General features: G+C 37.9%; 1 protein-coding gene across 8 annotated transcripts in view; it reads right to left on the minus strand.

Moving 5' to 3' along the window:
* ppp1r13ba (protein phosphatase 1, regulatory subunit 13Ba) overlaps positions 1 to 12,754 on the minus strand; it is a 43,096-nt gene that overhangs the window by 10,663 nt on the left and 19,679 nt on the right. For 4 of the 8 annotated variants that reach the window (XM_056267252.1, XM_056267254.1, XM_056267253.1 and 1 more), the window contains exon 4: positions 11,260 to 11,330. In XM_056267252.1, the coding sequence (XP_056123227.1) occupies positions 11,260 to 11,330 (71 nt within the window). Of the gene's footprint in view, positions 1 to 3,150; positions 3,436 to 11,259; positions 11,331 to 11,517; positions 11,628 to 12,754 lie in introns of those variants that run through there. The other 4 variants (XM_056267256.1, XM_056267255.1, XM_056267251.1 and 1 more) reach the window with 4 other exon arrangements.

The raw sequence follows: 12,754 nt of genomic DNA on the forward strand, positions 1-12,754 counted from the left end.
ATTAATTTTATACTGGTTATACGGGTGATGTTTTGTATGTCTGACCTAGGGGCCGTTTACACAACACCGTTTTCAACAAAAAAAAATGCATTCTGGTCATCCTTTTTAAAGACGACAGCATTTTGGGGGCCTGAAAATTTTCGAAAATAATACCAGTATCGTGTCCGTGTAAACTACAAAACACAAATTTGTAGGCGCATAGTGATTCTTTACAAAGTGACATCACCAACTACTGGCCTGGGATGCATAATACAGCGTTTTTAGTAATTTTCCTGAATCCGTGTGAATAGGGATAGTTTTGATAACGTTGTTGTCTGTATGCAAAAATACGCACAAAAAAAAAACGTTTTTAGTACATCGTTGTCGTGTAAAGCATATTAGACGAGCTGAGCAGGTACAGTTGGTAGGGACCTTAAATGACCATATATGTTTTTTTGCATTTTCATACTAGTTTGTGCCAGAAACTGACCACCATTGTCCATCTAAAACAAGTTTAGAATTTAAACTGGTCCAAGCTGTTGATTTCAGCAGGGTAGACAGCTGTGTGGCATCGAGCAAAATAAATATCGGCAGTAAACAACAACAACTCAACAGGTACAATCAAACAAAAATATAAATCACCATAGAATAACGAGGAAATGTCTAGAGAGACTGAACAGGATGCTTACAGTTATGCCATGTCCTGCAATTGTGTAAACTCATACACACCATAACATTCATTCACTCTAATTAACAATATAGGCACACTCAAAACACAATGTATACAGCGACACTGTATACAATTAAAAAGAGCCTATTTATTCGAATATTCCTAAATTTCATAAACAAAACCGGGATAGTCTTTCTGTTTGACATATCAGTATTGCACACATTCAAAATAATTGAGTCATTGGCTTCTCTCAATTCCCATAACTGGCTCACTGCACACATGTTAAACTTATAATGACTAAAACATCTGACAGAGCCCAGTGAGTCACAGCAGTACTGCGAAAACCTCATTTATCCGAGGGTACATTTATCTAAATTATCTCATTGAGGCATCACTGAGATTGTTTTTTGAAAAGTCAATGTGGCAAATCTATGTTCAAATTAGGGCTGGCTAGAACCGGCACTAGATACCCTCCTAGAGGTCTCTGTGCTGTCAGATAAAGCAGAAATACTCAACTCTGATCGTCAATGGCCGTCGACTGACTGAATAATGCAGGTGATTTGAAATTAGCCATTTTTGCAGATTGGCGCTCAGTACTGCAGTCAAGTTGAAGCCAATCACCTTGAGCTGTAAATACCATGTGATTAACTTGATGAAATGTAGCCTATAAGGACATACTGGGAAACACTTAGGAAAGAGTCAGGCAACATTACAGATAATCTACCATCATCAAAAAACAAAGGCTTTCTTCTGCCATATAAACATTCAGGGAAACATTCTTTCATGGAAAAAAAAATCGAATTTATTTCAGGGAGTGACGTTTTTGGAATCTTGGATGATTCCTCTTTGAAAGGATTTCGCCTGAAAAGTGGTATAGCCACACAAAATGAGGTCACCCCTGGGGCTGTTCTGGTGTTGGTGAGCATCTGGTGCTTCTGACAGAACAGGACCTCTTTTTAGGATGAGATCGCTCACAAAGTATTAAACACACTCACCTATTACATTATCAACCCACCCTGCATAAACTGAAGCATGAGGAATGTTTTAAAATACCTTATGGTGATTTTGTGACTAAAGCATATTAAATTACATTTATCTACAACAATATTATCTATTCTCTCTTTACCTCTCCTTTTCACCCTTTTTCACATATGACATAGTCCATTAGGTCATCGCCTGCCCGCAGCCACTGCTATTCATATCCCGCCTGACAAATGAGCCATAATTAGAGCACTTTTAGTTCCTCCTGTCACAAGAACAATTCTCACAAATGCTCTTTTAGAGGTCTGACATGGCAACTCCTGAAAATGACAGTGTGTACCAAAAGCTTCAATTCATCACACTTAGTTAATCACAATTATTATAGAGATAGAACTCTGGCAAACCTGTAAATGGATAGTTGACCAATAACATGTGATTTAATAAGTTTCAGATCGTAAACTAAGCACGATTTTCATCACAAAATCATACATTCACAAAGGGCCCATCATCAGCTGCATGTGATTGAGAGATGCGAGAGAAAAGTTTAAAGATAGAAAGATTTATTTATTTTGCAACATATTTTGTCATGTCAAATAAAATTTTCTTTGTGGCAGGTAATATGAATTTATTGTCAAAGCAAATTTATTCAGAATACATATTTTATCTAAATATGCATTATATTATATTTTATCTAAATATACATTCAATGTTGGTGCATTGCCGATATATAAAACCATGCAAATTATAAACCATAAATTATTACTGTATGAAGCCCATTTCTCCAGCTATAGGGAAAAGTGATGATTTTTCAACAAATAGGGATAATGAGCTTTGATATTACAAATATTACAAAATGGCTGCAATTGCAAAACGATGACATTCAATACTCAAATATTTTGCCTGATAGAAGGTAATAGGAGAAATCCTAAAATATAATTTTTCATATTAGTTTTACCTCTATCACATTTCTGTGGCACTCTACATTAACTTTTTTTTCCCCAACATCAAGATTTTAGTAGGTTTTTAATATATATATACAAGACCAAGAGTAGGCTATATTTAAGTGTTTTTTGTTTTGCTTTATTGTGCCATTTTTACCTTTTTGAAGCTTACAGAAATCGTTCAATTTAGTCACTCTATATGAGATCACAAAAAATGCATTTATAATAATTATACATACAGTATTAGAAAAATGCCGTTTTGTAGATGAACTACAGCATTTCGCCACTCACTGTCTGAAATGTCATGTCAATTAATAATACCCAATTATTACGTCAGGTAAGAAGGTGAGCATCCCTTCCCTTTACATACATACTGCTGTGATCTTCTAACAGCTCATATAACTATAACAAAGTATTATCCAACACTTAAGTGACACTTGTCACAACTGGTCAATCCTTCTTCCAAAAAACTAACAGTCTGAAATTTGAGTAAACCGGTTCTGTGCTTCCCAAATCAATGCTACACAGACCAAAGCTTAAGAATAGGCTACACTTTAAAAAAGGGGGCGCGGGAATTACCTGGTGAGAGTCCCAGGTTATTCTGCATGATCGGACCTTAATTTTGCTGCATTGTCCTTCAGCAGTGAATTCCTGCACAGTCTCGACGTGGTTCCACTCCATTTCTAGCAGTCAGGTGCGCGTTTCCGAGAAAAGCATCGGCACTGTGTGGACGGATGCAGTGCAGCTGTAGTATCTGCGGTGTTGTGCTCGTTATGAGACCCCAGAGTCACACTAACACAGCCGCAATCCTCTCTCCAAAAAGCAGGAGTGAAGTCATCCAGCACATTAGCGATGAGTCAGGCTGTCATCCCCACTCCGCGCGACTGACTTTGCGTGTTTTTGCTTACTATACAGTTAGTGACTCTGATGAGCAATTACAGTACATCAAACACTAATATGTTGGAAAGAAAGGCGTGACCTTTGTAAAATGTTAACGTGAATCTGTGATGATGGAGACTGCGTAAGTTTTTTCCCCCCTCAGGCTCAATTTTGACGTGCAAGCACTTCTCTTGCTCTTAATGTGTGTGCGTGTTTCTCCTGCCCGGAGTAGACTGCAGTAGTGATGTCTGATTCCTGAATGAATCGTTCTTTTGAGTCGGATCTTTTCAAAGAATCGGTTGAACAAATTCACAAAACCGGTCTACGCGATTCATTTAAACGATTCTAAACATCACACTTACAGCTGAGAAACCAACTAGCCTACTAGTCCTATACTGCTTTGATCAATATAATCAAAGACCTTCACATATAGCCTATATATATTTTCTTAATATTGTCTTGATACATGTCTATTTAATATCATAGCCTAGGCAAATATTTTTCTTAGCACCTTATTTTAATATTGTCATTGTTATAACAGTATTATTATATATATAGAATTGGCCTGTTTTTTCTATGATTACTTGTTTTGTTTAAGCCTATAATGCTTTAGAAATATTGTATGTAAACATAATAGCGCCAAAAAAGTAGCCTACTTTAAAATGTAAAGATTCCGACTGAATCATTCCCAGCGTTTGTCGAGTCAAAAACGTACAAGCCTAATTAATTGAACCGAGAATCATCTCTCCCGGATAGGTTCAGGTGCAGTGATTTGGTTCACAACTGAATTTAAAAATGTATCAATGGAAATTGTATCACCAACATTCAAAACAAACCCCATTGCTAACAACTAGCCTCAACACTAAATTATGAATAGATAAGAGGCCTTTCTGCTGGATACAGTGGGCTAATAAAGGATTGTGGTTCTTATATTAACCTTTATGAGGGAGAACACGTCTCATTTAATTATTTGAAACAAACTTACAAACTATTCGAACACTTAGGCTACTTTTGGAAATACCTCCAAATAAGACATTGTCTCCATGCAACTTTTAAAAATGGTCCTGACCCACCAACGGATGTTCATTTTAACAGATGCTACTGGACTCCAAGCAGATTGGCTAGACTTAAACTAAGAGATACTGCACTATGCTGGCGGTGTAACGGGGTGATGATTAAGTTGGGGTAAGAGGTAAAAACCAAAACATGTCACTGTTAAAAACTAAAATTAACTGATGATGTTCATGTTCAAAAAAGCAAAAACAAGGAGAAGAATTCTGATTAACTTCAGCAAATCGTTTTGCTTAAATGATTCAATTCAATCCTGAACTAATCACTGCAACTTGAAAAAATACATTGTATTTAATTTTATGATTTCATGGCATCTAGGCCTACTTCAATTTTCTACTGCCAATAATTTATTTTACAGGTAATTTACCAGAGATGCGATTCGGTTCAAATGATCCGAGTCAGGCGGTTAAAAAAAAAAAAGATTCGTTCGCGAATCGGACATTAGGCAGCGCACGCACACACACACACACACACACAGAGAGAGAGAGAGAGAGAGAGAGAGAGAGAGAGAGAGAGAGAGAGAGAGAGAGAGAGACCCCTCCTCTCCCGGGAGCGCCGCTGTCAGACTGCCCGTGCTGCGCCACAGCTGCCCCGCACTCACTTACTCCCAGATGCGTGACTCTCCAGAGAATCTGACAATGATGTTTGCAGCTTTGCGACACAACTTTACAGCATGCATGTGCTTTAAAATACGACACGCATTACAGTGCACAAGTGGACTACGGATGAAATGGATATTTAACAAGAAAACACGTCAATTTAACTTACATAAAATGCCATAGTAGCTACATTGACACCATGCTACATTTTACTCCTCCACATAGGTGCACTACTCTTACTTTAAAAAAGGCCATGGTACACGTCCAATATAATGTCATGCATACGTATCATAAAGGTGCATATTTTGTAATAGCGTTTTTGCCATTAAAATTAAAATGCTGTCATATCTCAATAAGAAAGCAACAATGGGTTGAAATGCAACATTTAAAAATGCATGTTTTTCAGCAGAATGTGATGATGTGGGCAATGTGGCAAATCCATATTAGTATTCCAACAGCGACGACCAATTTAACAAGACAGTTTTTGTGCCAGTCGGATGAGGTATCTTGGACAGAAATGGGCACAGTCTATAAGTGCTATAATAACGCTGAGCAAGCCATTTAGCTCACTCAGTATTTTAATAGCTCTTACTGACCACGGTCACTCGTCATGACTGACCTTCATATGTCCATATGCTGAAAAACACAGCCAGTGCCACAGGCCAAAATCTGTGCTCTCAACTTCAGCGTACACACAGAACAATATGCATCAGACAACCATGTTCTTTAGAGCAATGATTTTGTTCTGCGAAAACAAACGTTGGGAAGAGAACAACCGGACAAAAATGTGCAATCCATAAGATGCATAATAATTGTTCTGAGCAAAGCATCTAAGGTTTCAGTAGTGGGACTGTTCCTACAGTTGATGCACTGTGATTTGTTCTAGATAAAAGTGTCCACTTAATAAGTGATTATATCAACGCGTGGCTTATGACAAAAATTGGGGTCATGGGTCTTGGAAAGCTGTAATTTTAAATGCAAAGCATAAATTGCAACAAAGCATATAATCGTGCATAATTACATAAATCAACTTAAATTTGAGGACTTTTTGTTCAAATTTATATAATTTCAGTTCTGTTTTGGGTCACAACTCAACGTCCAAACGATGTAAAATCTAGGTCCTAAACGAAAACAATCGCTCAGCTACATGACAAGCACCAAATGAAAATTAGGTTGTGTTCACACTTGTAGTACGGTTCTCTTAGTTTTCTTTATGGACCCCCCAAAAAAATTACATTTAGGGTGTGTTCACACTTAGCATGTTTGGTTCGATTAAAACAAACCCTGGTACTATTGCTCAGTTAGTGCGGTTAATTTAAATAAGTGTGAACGCTTCCATCCGAACCCTGGTTCGCATCAAACAATGGGTCTCGGTCCTCGTCCAAACAAACTCTGGTGCAGTTCGACTGGAATATGAATGCAACACGGACCAAAGACATCTAAACGAACCAAAAACAGGACATGATGTCACAATATGCGACCCTAAAAAGGACAGACTGCTCAAGCATACCTGTTTTTTCTCTTCATAGGAGCTCACAGTTTGGTACAGGTATCAAAACTGCGTCTCCTTGCAGCGGATCTTTGTTTGTGTGTGTGACGGAGGGATTCCTGCCACTCTTTTGACTCCTTTACACATATTATAAGCTCATCACGGGTTGTCAGCGCCATCATATACCATCGCATGTGCGCACATATTCTGCATTTAGCCAAGCACACAGCATTGTTTTGGATGTTCAACAAGTTCCGTCACAAAACATACGTCATAAAACCCTCTTTTGTTTCGGATCTTTAGGTTCGATCTTGAAATTGACAGTGTGCTGTGAACGCTAAGATAAGCGGGACTAAAGGTAGAAAATCTTTTTGGTTCGGACCAAAAGACTCAAGAGAACCGAACTACAAGTGTGAACACCCTTAATCCTGGTTCGCTTAGGGGTCTCGGTCCACTTGTTTGGAGCACACCAGTGTTCGTTCACACTAAATTCAAATGAATCGCACTAAAAGAGCAATCGCACCAGAGTCCAAACCTGCCAAGTGTGAACACACCCTTAGAACATGCTCATAATGCTGTCCTCAAATGCAATGACAGTTTAATTCACAGCATTCGTTTATTTTTTCTGCTGCAAACACATTGCTCTTTCATGACTATGCAGAGCACCCTTAGGGACAACATGCACAGATCTTTGGGAACTTTCAAAGGCTAAGCATTCATCTCTACGGACGAAGCATTTGCATTCCCGCAGAACCCCTAATCGCATTTTACGGTGAATTTTGATTATCTAATAAAGTTTTATCTGCTGGATGCAGGAAGCACAGCGCGACCGAAATGGCATCATCACAGGGAACGTTACAGGAGCATCTAGAGGCAGAAAAGGAGAGAGTGAAGGTCAATGATGGTGATATCAGAGTGGGGCAAGGTCTGCATCAGACAACCATGTTCTTTAGAGCAATGATTTTGTTCTGCGAAAACAAACGTTGGGAAGAGAACAACCGGACAAAAATGTGCAATCCATAAGATGCATAATAATTGTTCTGAACAAAGCATCTAAGGTTTCAGTAGTGGGACTGTTCCTACAGTTGATGCACTGTGATTTGTTCTAGATAAAAGTGTCCACTTAATAAGTGGTTGTATCAACGGGCGGCTTATGACAAAAATTGGGGTCATGGGTCTTGGAAAGCTGTAATTTTAAATGCAAAGCATAAAATGCAACAGAGACAGCTCAGTGACAAAGCTTAAAACCAAGCCTGAAAACCAACAACGTGCCTGATGAAAGATCTTTTTATATTCCATCCAGCATAGCCAGACTAACTAACAGCATTAAAGTCTTGTCCAGATTGCAGCTTATTCTGGCCAAGAATCGCCCACTTAGTCAGTCAGAGATTAACTTCAAGTAAATGTAAAAGAGACCAACCACAGTTCGTTTTGCTGCCATTCGCGGATGGGTTATCTAAAATTAAAAAGCATAAAAAATGTATTTTCATCAAAGAATCCTGAAAAAAACATTAAAAAGCATACCAATCCCAAACATTTGAACGGTATAGTGTACATCCATCTTAGCTCTCTGCAAATATATGCAAGCAATGCCAAATGCTGTTGACATGTGCATAATGACCAAAGACATCCTGAATAAAGTCTGATGCATTCTGACCCTGAAAGAAACAGCATCAGACTATATCACGATAATACATGACTGTCAAATGTACAATGTACACAGTCATGCTCAGCTGCTCGCCTGTATTATCAAGGGGAGGGAGAGATTTTTGGTGTGCTGAACATGCAGCTATATATTTTGCCTTCTGGCCCTTTGACCTGGTTTAAAGTGGAGCACACTTGCAGACTTGCATATTACGCTGACAGTTTTAGAGTAAGAGTATACAATCAGGCCAGCGCAGGAGTTCAGAAGTCCTAAATTTATTGGCCGGATGTAATTAAAATATCATCATATGATACTGCCTGAAAGAGAAGCCCCGCTGCCTGGATTATCTCTAATAACAGCTGCATTATGTGACGCGGGGAGGGCCGCATATCAGGATGCCGCAGTGAGTGTGTCACTCATTTATAACATAACCGGTGATGCTGGGAAGCTCCCAATGACCACCTGTTCAATAGCTGTGCGCCATTAAGCGTTTTATGATTACAGCCTTGTAGAATGTTAAGCAATCTGGACATCTGGATTATACATCAATTTCCTTTTTCTTAAAGAGGAACCATCATTCATTTTTACATTTTCTTTAGTGTGTAATGATGCTGTTTGAGCATGAAAAATGTCAGCAAAGTTACAAGCACAAAGTTCACTCCAAAAGGAGTTATTGTCTATATAAGTAAGCACTGTTTCGGAACTCCCTGAAACGCTTCGATTGTAGTCGTTTTTTTCTTGAACGTACACATCACGATATTCGCTTAAGGCATACGAAAATAAAAAAGGTTTGAGGCATGGTTGAGTTGTGTTGTCGAGTCGTCATATTTAGGTGTTAGTGTTTACACCTGGGAAACTGAAAGTGTGGTTATGGAAAGGGGCGTGACATTTCTAAAACACGCTCAAAGCAGTTGACCAATCACAACTCACTGGTCCAGCTGACCAATCAGAGCACATTGCACTTTTTGGAAGGTGGGGCTTCATAGAGACAGGAACTAAACAAAGCGTTCCAGAGAGAAGGGGAAGAGAGGTGCTGCAACCATTTAAAAAATATATGAAAAATAATGCGTTTTTTGAACATTCAAGCGTGAAAACGTATTCTAGTAAACCGAAGAAACAAAACCAAGACTTTAAGGGCATAATATGGCCTCTTTAAAATACTGACATGGATACAGAGGAATGTAGATGTGCGTTTTTAAGCTCGTAAAAAAAGAACACCTCTTTTTTAAAAGCATTGTCAGTATCAAAGACAGACATATGGAGTCGAATAGCAAGCAAACGGAAACTAGGTAGCGTTATGTAGTCGAGAGCTCTTTTGGAAACAGGGAAACCTATGTATTCTGTTTCTCTTCCTGTGTCCGCCACGTGAACCAATCCACTGCAAATGACTGTGGTGTGGGGCTGGAGCTTATCAGCACATTGCACACAAGATCCCTGCTGCGAAGCTTTCAACTTCTAACTTCCAGCTGGAGCCTCTTATGTGGACCATAATTGAATGGCAACAGTCAGAACTGATTCCTAAAAGGAACAGTTCGCCCAAAAAAGTCAATTCTGTCAGCATTTACTCATCTGTTCCAAAACTGAAGAACTTTCTTTAGCCTACACTTTCATACACTATGTTCCAAATCGTCTGAAGCAGTGTTGTTATTGTTAAAGTCCTCATGGACTGGAAGTTCAGTGTTGTGATGTATTTCCAAGTGAAACGGAATATTGAATAGAGGGCAGGGTTTTATTTTAGCGCACCTCCTCTCCATCCCTCGCTCATAGCAGACTGATGGTTGGAGGGGAGTGGTTAAGGACATTCAAACCAAGCCGTCAAACTGACGTCATCAGAGAGGAAACGCCATTCAGAGCAAAAGCAAATTTTCGGATTCTGATTAAACCCCGACAAACATTTTTTTTTTCAGTGTATTAACTTGCACGTATTAATTGTTCTCCACAAGACTAGTAATGTGCGCTAACAAAGTAAATATGGTCAATTTTGATTTCATGACGACTTTAACTGAAACCAAAACTAAAACTATTGAAAATTTTCAGATTATGAACCATTAAAATATAAATATTAGATAAAAATATTAAATAAAAAACTTAGACGAAATAAAATAGGCAGGTTGAAGTACTAAAATTACAACAACAACAAAAAAGCTATATAGAAATATTTTAAAAATTAATACAAAATGACAAAGAGCATACCAACATGAATCAAATTAAATTTGAGTAAATTAAAAGAAAAAAATAGAAAATAGAAAAATAAAAGCTAATTCAAAATATTAATAAAAACTTTAATAGTATATAAATAATAGTATATAACAATATGTTGTCTTCAGTCCAACTGAAATTATAGTCAAACAACATATGCAAATGAAATTTGAAGAGATAGAAAACTTGGGAACAACTGTATTCCTCCAGAGCTTTGAGATGGGGCCGCACACATACTTAACAAAAAGTGTCGTATCAGTGTTGAGTAAATGTAAATTAAAGACTAGTTTTCAAAGTTTTGTATAATTACATTTTATAATGAGCCCATGTTATGTAAAGGGTAAAAATTTAATTAGCTATAGTATGCAGTGAAATGCCTGTGCTTTCAACATCCAGGACAATATGACAACATGCATTCAAAATTCATTATCTTTTCAACTGTACACGTTCAAAGAAAGCACATGCACAAATTAGTGTATAATTTGCACAAAAAAGGGCAACAGACATAAGGTCCATTAGCTTTTTAAAATATTTGCTGTTCTTTCACTCCAAAAAAAAGAAAAAACGAATGCAGATTTACATCAAAAGAGTGCTTTTACGGCTTGAAACATGAACACTACAGAGAAACACACATGTAATGCACAGAGAGTGACCTCTGAGAGCATTGCTCACTTAAGTGCCGAACTTGTGTTTTGGCTAGACGGTTTCACCGTAATTATGTAAAGCATCAGTGAGTAGCCCTCATTTCCAGCCTTAAACAGCGCAGAAGGGACGTGTGACTGAGAACAGCGTGAATGTGAACGTACCCCGTTCTCGCAGGGCTTGTCCGAGTTCCCCCTGCTCTTCCTGTCGGCCTGATCTGAAGTCTGACTTCCTGCTGGGAATAAAACAAGATTACATCATCACCCGTACACTTGAACAAAGTCGAAACGGTTGCAGAGTGCACAAACTCCCAGCTGTGGGCAAGCAGTGCTACTGGACAGGGGGCATTTTTATATCAACAAAACATTCAAATAATAAAACCACGCTCAAACGTATAGCTGAAAAAGGAAGGAAAATGATACCTTTCCATCTAATGAGCATGTGATCCAGCAGTGGGATTTTGGCCGGCATATTAACCCTGATTACTCTTTGCCGAGACTGTAGGTTGTTTGACAACGTTTACCAACCTCCAGTCTTTGTTTCACCAGCACTCTCAGCTCTGCCATCTATAAATAAGCAGGGGCTTAATTCTCTAAATCCAGGGCTGTGTTATTATGTGTAATCCTGTCAGAGGCTCTGGAAATACCTAGACCTTCTTGGACCGCGCCGCCTGTGATAGGTCTGTACACAATCCCACTGACCGCCCTCTGCTCTCACAGACTAATTTAGAATATAGTGATACGATGAACTAGAGTTATACATTTTCACATGCGATTGCTGCTTTCCATGCAAAACTTACTGCCACAATGTTGCCAGGGCGTTACCACAAGGTGGCTACAGTGTGGTTTTCGTGCATTGTTATAATTGTTTTTTTTTTTTATTAAATCAAATAATAAAATAATGAACTGAAATAAAAGTTTGAGAATGAAGAAATTAGAATGTAAATATTAGTATTGTAGTTTGACAGTTGTACTAAAAAATATTACAATATTTTATTACATTTTATTAAACATGTTTTATTCTACAGTATAATAACATTATTACAATATATTTCTTATTTTATTCATAATCATAATAATTTTTTCAACCAAAAAAAAAATCAGTCTTTAAGGATGGTTTGCACTCAAAATGATTTCAACAATCATTTTGAGTGTTTCGTCCAGTTTTCTATGCAGATGCAAAGACTGTAAAGGTTATGTTCTATGTGTGGACTCTTGTGTTGTTGTTTCTTTAGTTCCAATGTTCCCTTCCAGTGTTTAGTTCATGTTCCCTTTGTTCCAGTTGCTAGTTGCTTTCTATTGCTACTCATTGGTTAATTGATTATGTTCAATATTTCAATATATGTTCAATTATTGAGTCCGGTTTTGTTCCTCATTTAGCCATGTACAATGGGACTCGCTATGTGATCAGTGAATTATTTCTATCAATCAAGATTAGAGGAGCATGTTTTCTTATTTTAGCCATGCATTTGAGTTCACACAACAACGATGTACGGTACTAAAAATGGAAATGTATTTCCTGTGCGTTTTTCATAATGTTCGAGTACAGACAACAATGTTGTCAAAACAATCCCTGTTCACAAGGATCAGCGAATACGAATAAAAACGCTGTATTATGCATGCCAGGCCAGTAGTTAGCAATGTCACTTTAATAAAGAAA

This window comes from Rhinichthys klamathensis, unplaced genomic scaffold (assembly GCF_029890125.1).
Source record: "Rhinichthys klamathensis goyatoka isolate OS25496 unplaced genomic scaffold, OSU_Roscu_1.1 h1tg000256l_1, whole genome shotgun sequence".
Lineage (NCBI taxonomy): Eukaryota > Metazoa > Chordata > Actinopteri > Cypriniformes > Leuciscidae > Rhinichthys > Rhinichthys klamathensis.